The sequence below is a fragment of the Canis lupus genome, chromosome 3, assembly GCF_011100685.1.
Source record: "Canis lupus familiaris isolate Mischka breed German Shepherd chromosome 3, alternate assembly UU_Cfam_GSD_1.0, whole genome shotgun sequence".
Taxonomy (NCBI): Eukaryota; Metazoa; Chordata; class Mammalia; order Carnivora; family Canidae; genus Canis; species Canis lupus.
In genome coordinates this window covers 57,262,751-57,277,244 of record NC_049224.1, presented here as the reverse complement: position 1 = coordinate 57,277,244, position 14,494 = coordinate 57,262,751, and the positions used below count along the sequence as shown (strand labels likewise).

Sequence of the window (14,494 nt, the reverse complement as noted above, 5' to 3'; positions counted from 1 at the left end):
GCTCAGTGGGGGGTCTGCTTCTTCCTCTCCCTATTCTCCTCCCCCTTGCTCATGCATGTGCTCTCTCTCTCTCTTAAATAAATAAATGAATCTTTAAGCAACGATTTAAAAAATGTAAATGAGTATTGAACTGTAGTTAATAACAGGCATGCTGACGTATTTAGGGAGAAGCGTATTGGTGCTTGCAATTTACTCTGAAATGCATCCAAAAACAGGTTGCTAAAAACAAACAAACAAACAAATGAAAAAAAAAAACAAAAAAAAACAAAACCAAAAACAGGTTGCTTTCTGGATAGATGGACAGAGGGATGGATGCACAGTTGTGTGATACAGTAAATGTGGCAAAATGTTACCGGTAGCCTCTAGGTTGTGGGTATGCTGGTGGTCACTGTGGAATTTTTTTCAACTTGGCTGTATGTTTGGAAAATTGACTGGTAAACTGTTGGGGGCCTTTCGGGGTGGGAGGAGAGGGGGGGAAGCAATTGTGTGGAGCCCTGGGGTCCCCAGAGCTCAGGGCTGGTGGGCGAGCTTCTCCAAGCAGGTACCACCCTCCTTCCCCGCCCCGGTGCCAGCCCTAGTGCGGGACTGAATCCTGAGTGAGATCTGAAATATGTGTTTCCCTGGGTCTCCCTTCAAAGAGAGAAAGCAGGAGCCAGAGGAGCCTTGATGATTAGGTGCAGCTCCCCGATAGGTTTATAGGAGCTCATTTTCTCCCAGAGATTGCGGACTTTTGCTCCTAGCCTGAGGCTGCGGATCGCACCTGCCCGCAGGAGTACCAGGTGACTGGTCGCCGGTACAACGAGCTATGAGCCGGTGGCACCCGGGGCCGTAAAACCAGCCTTGGCAGGGGGACCCCACCTGGAGTCGCTTCCTGTAGGCGTGTTTGAAGTAGTAGGAAACCAGAGTGGTTTCTGCAAATAAATAACCAGGAGAAGGCAAGCCCCTCAGATCAAAGGAGGACTCTGGCCCAAACTTGAACCAGAATCAGGCGTGCTCTTCCGACCCCGGTCTGGCCAGGCCTTGGGAGGAGTGGGGCGAGTCTGTCTGCTGTGCAAACATCCCCATGTCTGCCCTTCCGTGGTTTTGTGAGCCTGAGCACGGGAGCCGGGGGAAGGCTGCCAGCCCGGCTCTCTGCTGCCGTTGTCCAGCTCCGCCGGCAGCCCCAGCAGGTGCCTGCGCCCCCTCCTCCTGTCGCATCCATCCTGTCGCATCCATCCGCAGGGGCTCTTGGGGCCGCTCGCCCCAGCCAGGCTCTCAGGAGAAGGGAAGCGCTCCAGCCTGGCTCTTGGGGAGCTTGTCCTGACCAACTCTTCTGTGTGGCCCTACATGGTCATATCCAGGGTGCTGGGGACAGAGCGGGCGGGGGAAGGGGATGCTCAGAAAACAGTGGGGAACCAGGATGCAGAAGGCATCTCAGAGCACGAGAAGGTCAGTGTGCCAAGAATCGCTGTGGTGTTGGCTGGTCCATGGCTTCAGCGGAGGCTCCTCACTGGCAACGAGCTCCCAGGGGCTGCTGCCCCTGATGGTCCCCAGACCGCACTCTGAGGAGCCCTGCTGCTGGCCATCCCTCCTCTCAGGAAGCTCAGGGCCGCTAAGCAAGCTCACCAGTAAACTCATGATTGCAAAGATTGCAAAGCATGGCTGGTGGAGAAAGCCCCTGGCACTGAGAGAGGACTTCCTTCACGTGGGAGGGGTCCCAAGGAGCCCCTCTGAGAACCAGGCTTCACCCTGACACCTGATGGGTGGAGTGGGAGCGAGCATCCCAGGCATCTGGCTGGCCCGTGAGCAGGCCTGAGGGCAGAAACAAGATGGGCATCTTCAGAGGACAGGACCCAGGGGCCGAGGTGGTGGGGGTGAAGTGCACAGAGGAGGCCAGGCCACACGGGGCTGGGTGAGGAGTCCTGCCTTCTCACCAGGTGGGATGGCAGCCATTGGATGGTCTAAAACAAAACATGCTGGGACCCGTGCGGGCCTACCTGGTGCAGATGGGCCACGGTGGGGACGGAGAAAGATGGTTCTTACCAGTTACGGTAAGAAAGAGTCTTGTACTGTGGTGGTGCCAATGACCTGCGTTCTTTGCAATGTGGGTTATGCTTTCCTAGGGACACATGTGTTTTCAGGACATGCTACACCCAGAGAAAGAAAGTCTCTTTCCCAGTAATATGAGGAGGCATCATTGATTAAAATGGATATTTTCTGAGAGCAAAAACACTTGTACGAAACTAACCCCCATCTCGCCTTCCCCTTATCGGATCCTTTTCAATCAGGATGGTTTCCACAGTAACTGTCCACAGTATGACTCAAATTGACTTCAACAAAAAAGAACTATTGTTGGCTTATGTCATTGAAAAGTTCAGGGATAGCACTGGCTTCAGGCAGAGCTGGATCGGGGTGCTCCAGGATGGCTGCTCTTCCTCTGCACTCTTGCTTCTTAGGCAGGTGCCTTCATACAGAGACAAAGGTAGCCCCAGGCGACTCCAGGCTACCAGCCTCTGGGGTTAAGGACCAACTTCCCATAGCTCCAGGCCCCCTGTCTTTGTCTTGGATCCTGTGACCATCCCTGAGCCAATCCCGGCTGCCAGGGGAGAGAATACAGTCCTTGAGTCCAGGTCTCCTATTGACCTCAGCAGCCAAAGTAGCAGGTCGGCCCCTCCTGAACCCCACCGGCTGAGAGCGAGGGAGACAGGGCTGTCAGAAGGATAGCGAGGTGTGGGAAGTTCACAGTGGCCTCCAGAGTCCATGGCCTGGTTTTGCCCTTTCTAGACTCATCCTCCTGTCATCCAGTTCTCCCTGTCTCATGGCATCTGGGTGAGCACATCCTCCCATGAGACGTTAAGGCTGATTCTCAGGTTCATTCCCTTGTGTCTGGACCTGACCCCGGGGGCAGGAGCATTTTCTGCCCCCACAGTCCACATTTCCAGTTCGAAGGAAGGCCCTGCCTGATTTGTCCACCACAGGCCCGAAGGCAATGGTGGGTGTATCATAAGGCAGACTCAGGTCCTAACCAGCGCCTCTGGAAGGGCACAGCCTGCATCAGATCCTCCAGGGCATCAGGGTGCATGTGCAAACGTGGGTCACTGGGTCCTGCCCCAGACCTGCAGCATCAGAACCCCCGGGGTGTTGGTGTGATCTGCACACACACACACACACACACACACACACAGGTGCACACACACCCGTCCAGCTCAGCTGTCAGCTCCCGCTGCTCTCACGGCCTCTGGGGCGAGTCTCTCTGCCGCTCCCCTTCCTTCCTTTACGTCTGGAAGTAGGTGGTTTAGAGTGGCAGCTCCACGGTGCAAAAATAGTTTGAATACACAGAATAGAACCACACTTGGTGTCGCTCCAGTGGGGCTCTGTGGTTTTGAGAACACCTTTCCTTCCCAGGCACGAACCGTGTGGCCTTGGCAGACTATCACCTCACCCCACCTCCCTTCCTTCTGGGCACTAGAATCTGGGCAACAGCTGTAGGTTGGGCCCATGCAATCCCCATACGATGACCGTAGTGTCACTCCAGAAGAGCTGTTGGCGGTGAGGGCATCGCGTGGAAGGCGAATGGTACCAGGCCCTGCGACCTCTGACCTCACCTCAGCCCCAGCACCTGGCCTCCTTTGTTCCGTGGACGCACCGAGCTCCCCACCACCTGGCGCCCTCACATCCTGTGCTCCCTCTGCAGGGCTGTTCCCATGGCACCCCTGTCCTGTGCCTGCTCAAATGCCACCTTCTTGGGGGGCACTTCCCTGACTGCCGCGTATACAAGAGCAGCTCCTTTCTTTTGGTCTGCCCGACTTTCTCCGTTGCTCTTAATGCCACCAGGCACACGCAGAATGTGTTTATGTGCTCTGTGTTCTTCCTCTCCGCCCGCCACCTGCGCCCACTGGACAGTGATCTTGAACTGAACCCAGGGCAGGGTCTCCTGAGTTGTCATGCAGGAGGCACTTAGTAAATGTGTGCCGAATTAATTCAACACTGGTGGCAAAGTCCAGCTGCACATCCACCCCAGCCGCCCTGCACACCCCTGCCAGCGGCATCTGTATGGAGAGCACTGGGCTTGTGCTGCTTTATGCCCCTCCTGGCTGCCAGTGGCAAGCTGTCCGGGGAAAGTCCTGCCCCGAAGTTGCTTCAGGACCCACACCCTGCTCTCTCTCATCTCTACTGTTCCTTGGCACTCCTGCCCCCTTGCTCCTACTTAGCTTGTGCTCTTTGAGATAAAGCTCCTTGGGGGAGTGAGCCATCCCATCCCCATCAGCAGGAGCCCCCTTGGTGTGAAGGATGGAGCAGCAGGGCCATCATAATACCCTAGGACGGGTAAGCAGGTGGCACCGGGCAGGAGGTGATTAGAAAGCAGGGGACGTTTTGGAGAAATCTTTCTGGAGCCTCAGAAGCAAGCAGACACACGTGGTGTAACCTCAGGCCAGAAGGGATGCCTGGCCAACTCCTGATGCTAGTATTCAGTGAAAAAAACCACAACTGATGAAGTGTTTAATGCCATCACCACTTAGCCAGCCAGGGGAGGACACAGAACTGGTCAGCAAGGTGTGTTGCCAGAGGTGAGACCTGGAAAGCTCCAAGTTTTGACTCAGAGTCCTGGGAGAAACTCCCTTTGAGGTCGCTGAACTCTGGGATTGGGCTGCTCTGGGCATCACCTGACCTTTCAGCCGCCGACCTGGAGGGGGCTCAGGGCTCTGACATCCAGGGCGGGGCTCGAGGCATAAGAGCCCCATAGCCAGGCAGCCCCCCTCCGGCCCCAGCTCAGGCTCGCCCCGCCCCACCCCCAGGGGAGGAGAGCCAGCCAGCAGAGCCTTTTGCTGGATGACACCCAGCAAAGCCCTCGGTTGGACCCAGGTCAGCTCGTCCTAGAAGTTAGGTGGCAGCTTCTGTCCCACACACCTGCTTGCACCCACCAGTGTATAAGGAGGCCGAGAAGCCTGGGGTGGGGTGTGGTGGGAGGAATGGGATGTAAGCCTTCCTTCCACAGGAGGCTCACTTACTTATAGAGCCATGTGATGAACTGGACAGACCAGACAGACGCCCAAACGCAGGGAAGGGCAAGGAGGCTCCTGGGAGAGGAATGCCATCACGGGTGAAGCCCTCGTGTGCCCTGGCTGGGGGGCACGTGACAGAGCATGGACCATCATCTCCGTGCAGTTTTCACAGCTCCGCAGTGGGAATCTCCCGTGTGCCAGGCACCAAGGGGCAGCGGCAGGCTCTCCTCCTGGGGGGAGAGGCTCAGCTGACAGGGTGACCAGGGGTAGTGGCTGTGACAACCCAGGGCGCTGGCTGCATGAACAGTGGATGTGTGCCGGTGCCTGCAAGGAGCCTCAGATAAACCAGGGGTGGGGGTGGAGAGGAACCCTGCAAGGAGCCAGACTTCCCGTGTGAATAGGTGAGTGTGGAGATGCTGGGCATCTGACGCCTGGGGACAGGACTCAGGGTAGGGACACAGGGACACCTGGGTCACCTTTTAGAGTATATAGTGCCTCCCATCCCCGAGAGCGCCAGGAGAGGAGAGGCCAGGACCCTTCCTCGCTACAGCCTGCAGTCCCTTCAGACCGGAGCAGAGGCACATGAGCCTTGGACTCTGCATCTGGGGAGAAGCACCTACATCAATAATAGGACGTCCTCTCTTCCTTCATGATCCTGGTGGGGGCAGGAGGGGGTTACAAGAAGGACGATTCTCCATTGAGGGAATGACTTAAAATACTTCAAAAAAAAACTTACCGTCTTAAAAATCATCAGCTTGTTTAAATGTTTCTGCTTCATGCTTCCACCTGGTGTGTTAGAGAGCACTGGGCTAAGAGTCTGAAGATGCAGTGCAGTCAGATAGCCAAGTCGTTTGTTCATTCAGCAGCCGCCTGGCAAACCCGTGCACTCAGTGTCCAGGATCGCCGGGCGGCCTCCGGGGTCAGGCTGCCGAGCTGCGCAGGGTCTGTAGGAAAGGCAAAGTGGGTTTACCCTCAAGGAGCCCACAGCCCGAGTTTCCAAGGGGAATCATTCAGTAAATCCCAAGGACGAAAGAGAGAAGCTTGAAGAAAGGTTTGATCGGTAAGCTGTAGACGCAGAGGGAGAAGCAGCAGATAACGGCGTCAGGGCCAGGGAGACGGGGAGGAGGAGACGGAGTCTGAGCCAACGCAAGTTTCCGAAGGTGGGAGAGCCCTTAAGTCCAGGAGGTGCAGACCACGTGCAAGCCCACCAGGGCCAGCTGGGGACAGAGATGGGACCTGCTGCCTGCGCACAATGCTTTCCCTCCACCGCCCCCGAGGTCCCCCCTACCCCACCGCCCCGGGCTCCAGCGTGGGTTGTCTCAGCGTGGGAGCCCCCAGAGGAGTGTTAATACCCGGAGGTGAACATGAGTCATCTCATACCTTTTTATCTCCCTCCTCCCCTCTTTTTGGGAATTCAGCCCGCCCTATGTGAACAGCCAGCCAAGCCCTCCTGGAAAAAAGCAGGGAACCACACTGTTGCCAGAGGCCTTCCTCCGCCTGCTCTCGGGCCCCCGGGGCTGAAGGGATCCCCCACTGACTTCGTACTCTTCCCAGTGGGAAGGGCATATTCAGGCACAACCAGTGCCCGGTGCCTGTGTCATATTGGGGCCCCCACCCCACACTCCATGAGCATGTCCCCATGAGGATGAGCTTCCTATGTAATCCTTTTGAGAAAGCATCTCTGGCTTTAGCAGTGCCTTGTAACTGACGACCCAGTACTAGGCATTGCCAGTGAGAGGGACTCCCTGAAAATCCCACTTAGGAAGTCAGGCTGGTGGTCGGCAGCATCAGGCCGTGAGCGGGAGCCGGGCACAGATGACAGTGCGAGCATCACTCCTGGAGCACAGGGCTCAGTCACTGTGCCACACACCTGGCGGGCACCATTCTGCCCTGCCCAGCAGCCCCCCAAGGCAGCTGTAGTGCTCCCCCCTCATAGCTGAGCAGTAAGAGGACCACCACATTCACACATGGCCCGTCAGCCGCAGACCTGGCACTTCCACTTGGATCCTTCTGGTGACACAGCCTGAACGGTTAGCGCTTAGCCAACACGCTGTCAAACACTCACGAGGTCGACACACGAAGTGATGGTTGACAAGTGTCTCTTTGGAGCCGAATTAGCACTGTTCTCAGATGTGAGCACATGTGAGCATCACTGGGGTGGGGGGCTCGCTCACCCACAGATGGCCAGGCCCACCCCAGAGCTTCTGATATGGGGGGCTGGGCCCTCTGTGGTGGGCTGGGGCTGTGGTGACCCCCACATAGGGGGGGCTGACACTCCTGGTGGGGGACGCCACTCAGTGCACACTGCTTGGAACTGAGTGGCAGCTCTGGTGTGGGTGTTCTAAACCACACCGGGAGGCCTGGCGCCCTACCTAGCATGGTCCAGCCAGCTTTCTGCAGCACTGGACACACAGTCTGGCTCTGCGTCCTCCAGGACAGTCACTGACCACCAGCCCAGGGGGCTCCTGAGCATTTAAAATGTGCCTTGTGGGACTGAGGAGCTGCATTTTCAGTTTTACCTCATTTTAAATGTAGATTTATGTTGCCACGCGTGACTCGGGGCTGCTGTATTTGGCAGCACAGCTCTAAACAAAAAGCAAGGTTAGAGCTATGGTTGTGGCTAAATTATTTGCTCCAGTGCTGAAGCTCTAGCAAGTCACGAAGAGTTGGCTCTTCATTAGAAACTGTCTGGTTTGCTGGGACGGCCACCTTCATCGTTTAGATTTTGGTGCCTGTGGCATAGGGTGATGGGACAGGCATCATTTTGTGGGTGGAGGTCTTCCCTTCTGTGTCCCCGACACCCATAGGGTGGCTACTCAGGGGGTGTCGAGACAGCCCCTGGAGCCAATTCGGTGGTGTGATGAGGTGCTTGGGTCTGATGGCACAGCAGGACCAAAGGACTTGTTCTAATCCATCTGGAGCTGGTGTAGCCTTGGTGACCTTTTGTCTTTTCCCACAAATGGCAGCACCTCGCCTCCATGCTCCACGGGCAGGTGGCTCTGCAGGGAGGTGGCTCCCAGAGGGAATTCCCTGTATCAGAGGAGGTGTTTCATTTGGTGAAGGAATTTGAAGCCTCTGTGGATGTATAAAGGGTGACGGAGGCATGTGTTTACTATCTGAACAATGACTTGAAGTAATGCCCCTGTTGAGATGGGGGCAGGAACCGATGGGCCCCATCTCCCTCCACCCCAAGCAAGCAGGGAGGTGGGAAGGTGACCCATGGCACGTGTCCATAATAAGTTAGAGTTGGATAGAAACTCTCCTCTCAGATGCTTGTTTGGAATTCCAGTGATTGGTCTGGAGCAACACCGGCAACATCTGCCCATCTGTAAAATGAGGTGGTCCTTGCCGCTCAGAGCACGGCCCTGGCCCAGGAGCAGCAGCCTCACCTGGGAGTTGGTTCAAAATGTGGAATCACGCCCCAGCTCAGACCTGCGTGGTCAGAAGCTGTGTTTTCACAAGTCCTCCAGGTGATTCATGCACACGTGCTCAGGACGGCTGGACCAAGCCTTGTACCCTCCTGCATTCTGTGAGCCTGACACTAAGTGACAAGGGGCTGAGGCTCAGGAGGTAGGGACACGGTATCTGGAGAAGAGGCCAGGCTTTGTAATGCCACTGACTGGTCTTTCTGGAATGTTTGCGGTTTTGGCAGCAGGCAGAAAGGTCTGGGCGGGTGTGTTTCCAGAGGCAGGGGCAGCTCATGCTGGAGGAGCTGCTTCCCGGAGCAACCTAGGGGACGCTCTGATGTTCAGAAGCAGGGGGCCTGCGTGCACTCCTGTCTGAGGAGCCAGGTAGGGCTCCCTGTCCCCGGGGCCCCAGCAAAGCAGCCACACACATCCTGGGACAGGCCCCAGAGCTGCTGGATCCCTCAGAGCTGGGGCCCCTCTTGAGTTTACCTGGGATCCTGAAGATTCCCCGGGGGGACCTGCGCCAGGTCACCAGGTGACCAGGTGGGGTTCATTCTTTTGCCAGCGGGACTGGGCTGGGATGAGTGGCAGAGCAGGGACTTGGCTGCCATTGCCTGACTTGGGAGAGGAGGCTGAGTCTCCTCCGCACTATCTCAGAGGAGATTTCTGTCTGGAGGGAATGAGATCTCTGGGCTCAGCCTTCCTGTTTCTGTGGTTTCTGGTGGCCACTGGGATAGACCGATGGGTTCTCATCCAGAAAAGGTCCTAAGTTGTGCAGGTGATCTGGCCCGCAGCAACCCCCTGGGCCCGCTACAAGCCGAGCCACGGGCTGGCCTTGCAAAGAGCACAACCCGATGACTGGCCTCGGGTCAGGCGCAGGGCTAGAAGCTCTCGCCTGATCCCACAACGACTTTGGAATTTGGGATGTATTATCTCAGACTTTACGGAGAAAAACTGGGAGACCCGGGTGGCCAGATGGTTTTCCCGATGTCAGCTGTGTGGACAGGATTGAGGACTCTGGACCACGCTGTCCTGCTGGTGGCTGGGACGTGTCTTGTCTCTATTTGAGTGACACTAGACTTGCCTCAGTGCAGGTTTGAGAGGGGAGACGGCTGTCCCAGTGCTCTTGCCCCCCGACATAGGTGCTGGATCTCCCTGCGGGGCCCACTTCACTTCCCTGCCTCCGAGCTTAAACTGACCCTCTCCCTCATTTCTCAGCTCATGTCTGGTTTTCTTGAAGAGGTCCAGCTTCCCCGGGCCTGCAGGCAGTGGGGACTCTTATCCCCTGGGGTTAGGGTGCTGCTGTGCTGGGGAGGTCAGAGCAAGGACCCAGTGGCTCTCTGGAGGCTCGAACAACACTCTGCTTCCCCCTCTCTGCAGGTGCCAAGCCCTGGACCCCAGGACCACCTGCAGGAAAAGCCAGGACGCAGGCCCCTGGCCAGGAAGGTGGGAGGAGAGGCAGACAGAAGCAATGTCTCTTGTTCCTGGTTTGAAGCTACCTCTTCTTGTCCCTGTGAGGCTTGGTAAACCTGAGGACTGGGCAGCCCCGGGACTGCAGGAATGCTGCTGTTCTGGAAAACTGAGCTGCTAATGGCAAACACCCGAGGAATACCCCGAAGGCCTGGCCTTCCACACAGCACATCCGCCTTCCTCCTCCTGGTGGGCCCTGCAGGAGGGGGCCGCTGCACCTTCTAAGCAACAGACTGGCTCAGGGCCATCAGGCAGCGGTCAGCCAGCCTCGGGCCGGTAGCTTCCTGCAGAAACTTCTAATACCGTTGGCCAACGCATGCTCTTCCCGGGCCCTCGGCTGCTGGGAACTGTGTCAGGACCGTATCTTGCCAGCAGAATCTCAATGCCCATCGCCAGAAAGCTTTTAGTGGCCAACGGAGAAAGCTGTCCTCTGTTGGTGAAAAACTCACAAGTGAAATTTGAGAAACTTTGGGGATTTACTTCAATAGAATATTCCTCAGGGTTTCTGTGCTCAGGCGCTGGAAGCTGCTCCCGGGAGAGAAGGCGCAGAAGACGGACCCCCCCGGGCAATGTGGGGTTTACGTTTCCCGGCTGCAAGTCTCCCTGCCTCCAGTGACTTGGACAGAGACACAGCAGAGGTGTCTTTAATGTTGAGAAAAAGAAGTTTTGAGCATTATCTCTCCCAGTGGAATTGTTTTCGTGTCCACCCGGAAATTGATTTTTATGCGTGTGATATCTTTCAAATGACCTATAATATAATCAGAGGATGCCAGAGCTACAGGCTCCCTGCAGGCCCAACTTGCACTCTGCACATCGAGGCCAAGCTCCACAGAGGAACCCCCAGTGCTGGGGCAGATGGGGTGCCTGGCCCCAGACTGTCGCCCATTCCCATCACCTCCACCCTGGGTGCTATCACATTCTGTTACCGAGTGAAGGTGCCAGCTGGGGGTCCGGGTGCCCTGCAGAGGAGACCATGGTGATGTGGGGCTTCTCAGCAGCAGACGGCATGCTCTCTCTGGTTTTCTCAAACTGATTGGGACTTTAGAGCAGGGCTCTGGCTCTCCCCTGAGGCCTGTGCAGCTCTCCTGTCCCCGGCACCCCTTCTTTCTATTACAGAGAGCAGGAAAGCAGACACTCCTCTTCTAGGGGCCATGGGAAAGGCGCCGTTCCCAGATGCTGCGATGCGTGCCCTCTGCGGCCGGCTCGGATGACTAGAATGGGCCTGTTGTTCTCGCAGACCAGGCCTGGGCCAGGCAGGGAGGACACCTCGGGCATTGAATCTGAGAGTATCGGTTTCTCCGTCCCCGCCTGCCAGCACACCTGTGCAGAAGGGCCCAGGCCCAGGGCAGGGGGCTCAGCTCAGACCCTCCTGCCTGCCCCCCCCCGCCCCCGGCACACCCCAAGTGCTTTACCTGGAGCCCACAGGCCTGGGATGGTCAGATTTGTCCCTGAGTCATTTTAAGGGGAGGAGCCTATGTTGGGTGAGAGGGATTTGGGTGCCTTTCTCAGTGAGGGAAACTGTGCTTGTTTCGGGGCACAGCTGCTACTCATACTCAGGACAGGACCCAGGAACCCAGGCAGGGAAGCTGGAACTGGTCACCCCCTCCAGGCCCAGTCTCAGCTATCTGTGTGGCCACAGAGGGACAGATGTGTTTTCTGGGTGCAATCTGACATCTTTTTTTTTTTTAAGATTTTATTTATTTATGATAGACATAGAGAAAGAGAGAGAGAGAGGCAGAGACACAGGCAGAGGGAGAAGCAGGTTCCATGCCCGGAGCTGGACGTGGGACTTGATCCCAGGACTCCAGGATCGTGCCCTGGGCCAAAGGCAGGCTAAACCACTGAGCCACCCAGGGATCCCCAGACTGACATCTTTTTAAAATTCCTATCTTGAGGTTTATTTATGAGACAGAGTCCCATATTCACCGTATGCGGTGACTATATGTGGAAAAAGGAAGAAATAAATGACTTCAATAAAATAGAAGTTTAATGACAGAAATTTAATTCCCTCTCACATAAAGATAAATCCGTAGTCTAGGCTGTTCAGCTCCCCCCAGTGTCAGGGCCTAGATAGATGTTCCTCTAGGTTTGCTTTGCCATCTTCAGCACGGCTCCTACTATGTAGCCACACAGAGCTGCTGGAGATCCAGCCATCGTATCCACATTCCTGCCAGCAGAAAGGAGGGAGGAGAGAGGAGGGTCTTCATGCCTTCCTTTAAGGACATCTCCAGAATTCTCACATTGTACTGGGGCTATATTGACTAGAACTTAATTCCGAGGCCACAACTTATATGAGAGAGTCTGGAAAGGTAGTCTTTTTTTTTTTTTAATATTTTATTTATTTATTCATGAGAGACACAGAGAGAGAGAGAGGCAGAGACACAGGCAGAGGGAGAAGCAGGCTCCATGTGGGGAGCCTGATGTGGGACTCGATCCCAGGTCTCCAGGGTCACACCCTGGGCTGAAGGTGGCACTAAACCACTGAGCCACCCGGGCTGCCCGGGAAAGGTAGCCTTTATAGGAGGTGGCCATTCACCCAGATAAGTCAGGGGTTCGTTTACCAAGTCAGGAGGGAACAATTGGGGCACAATTACCGATCTCTCTCACCTCCCATTGGATAGGTGATATACAGCGTGTTTATAACACAGAGACATCATATTATCAAGGCTTATTTTAGAAGCACCGACTGATAAAAAAAGGAGTAAAGATTAGACGTCAGCCAGTCAAAATCAATCAATCAGTCAATCAGCCAGTCCATGTCCTCCAGCCAGTCCATGTCCTCATTTTCCAAATTAAGAAACCTAGGCCCAGAGAGGTCAATCCAAAAAGCTGAGCTCACACAGCAAGTTCGTGGCATCTAATTTCCAGCTCATGTTCAGTGGGAGTGTATTTGGTTTTCCCTGCTTCTTGAGAAAAAAAAGTTTCATTCTGGAGGGGAGGAGGTGGGGGCACCAAGTATGAAATTCCATCCGTCCTTGGGTCTCTGAGCTGCAGGCCCCGGACAGGATGGTGACAGGGCCCGCTGGCCTTGGGCTGCTCGCCCTGGGTCGTGGCAGCTGAGGACTCTGCACCCGCTGGCTGGAGCGTGCCCGCTGGCGCTGCCCCCATGTGTGCCAGTGGTCCTGTCCCTGTCTGCCCCGGGTGAGCTCCCGCGTCTCACTCAGCATGCTTTCATTTCAGGGCGTGGGCGTGCGCTGCCAGGATGGGCGCTGCCAGCAGGCGGGACTTCTCCTTCACAGCAATGCTGATGCTCAGCTGGCTCAGCCTGACCTGCTTCCCCGGGGCCGCATCCACAGGTGAGTCACCCAGAGCCGTGGGACTTCATGCCTCTGTGGGAAGGTGCTCACCCCCCACCCTGAAGCAAGGCTGCTGGGGGGCAGAGAAGGAGCCGCAGGGGACTGGGCTCCAGCTGGCCCTGCTAACCTCCCATCCCAGGTCAGTCTCCTGAGCTTCCATCATCATCCACAGAACCAAGGGGCTGGACCAGATGCGGGGGTTCCACACTCAGGGTCCACGGGAGCCAGGCACGCGAAGCAGACCTGTGCGGCTGGCCAGGCAGGGCCCGGGGTCCCCCAGCCAGTTCAGGCTCCTCTAGGAGGACGCCCACTTCTCCATTCTGGCCATGTGCTGTCATGTGTGAAGGTGGTGCCCCATTGCGGGATCTCATGAGTTTTTAAGAGAAGCCAGAAATCTAGATTTTTATGTAAAATTCCCTTCCTCTGAAGTGTTGACAGCCAGTTCAAATGTTACAAACTGCTCTGGGGGTTGGGGGGCCCAAAGAAAAAACACATATCTGGGAGCCAGCTTGCCACCTCCAGGCTTCCCCCTCACTCTGCAGTCATAGAGTCTGGGAACATTCGAGCACCTTGTCAGCTGTGATGCTCTATGCAAGGTCTGGTTTTCTGATCTCCATGTCAACTTTTTCTTGGAATGATTTTGAATTAACAAGTAGAAGCTCATGGCAAGTTTGCGGGGTTGATAGAAAACAACCGTCAGATAAACCAGACTTGGGGTAGATGGTGAGAGGTGGGGGACCATGTGTCAGTTTTGAGCAGAGGGTTAGCAATGATACCATCACTCTTGATGCTCTGGTTTTTTAAATGCTGTTATTATTAGTCGAGCTGGATGCTTTTCTACAATGAGAATAAAGGAAGGTACGTTCTATTTTGTTTTTCTCAACCCATGGAGGACAGGAAGTTATCTCTAATTATCACGAGTGGAATTCCTTCTGTGTGATTCTCCGTGGAATCATGCAGGTCTGGAGGGGATGGGCAGGTGGGCAGTGTTTTTAAAGTCTCCATGAGATAACTGATAGCATTGCCTGAATTCAGTCATTTATTCTTCTTTCATGTATTCACCTAGTGGACACCGAGGGGCATCAGCTCTAGGCCAGGAATGGGGTTCAGGTATCATAGGATGACCTCGCTCGGGGCCCTGGGGAGGCCTAGCCAGGCGTCTCCACATCCTGGGCATCTCTTTTCTGTCTGGGTGTAAACCACTGGAGCCCCAGCCCGTGCTTCTCCCTGACAGCTTTCCATTTGCGCCCCCAGTGGGCTGGGCTTGCATTCACTCCCTATCCTGCTTCCTGCCTCTGCGGCCCCTCCTGGGAAGGGTGGTTGCCCTGAAGATATTCCA

The 14,494-nt window shown here is 55.7% G+C and overlaps 1 protein-coding gene across 2 annotated transcripts in view; it reads left to right on the top strand.

Moving 5' to 3' along the window:
* The window catches only part of CEMIP (cell migration inducing hyaluronidase 1), a 138,943-nt gene that overhangs the window by 66,082 nt on the left and 58,367 nt on the right, over positions 1-14,494 (top strand). For both annotated transcript variants that reach the window (XM_038532996.1, XM_038532995.1), the window contains exon 2: positions 13,040-13,155. In XM_038532996.1, coding sequence (XP_038388924.1) covers positions 13,062-13,155 — 94 coding nt within the window. In that variant the 5' untranslated portion in view covers positions 13,040-13,061. The remainder of the gene's footprint in view (positions 1-13,039; positions 13,156-14,494) is intronic.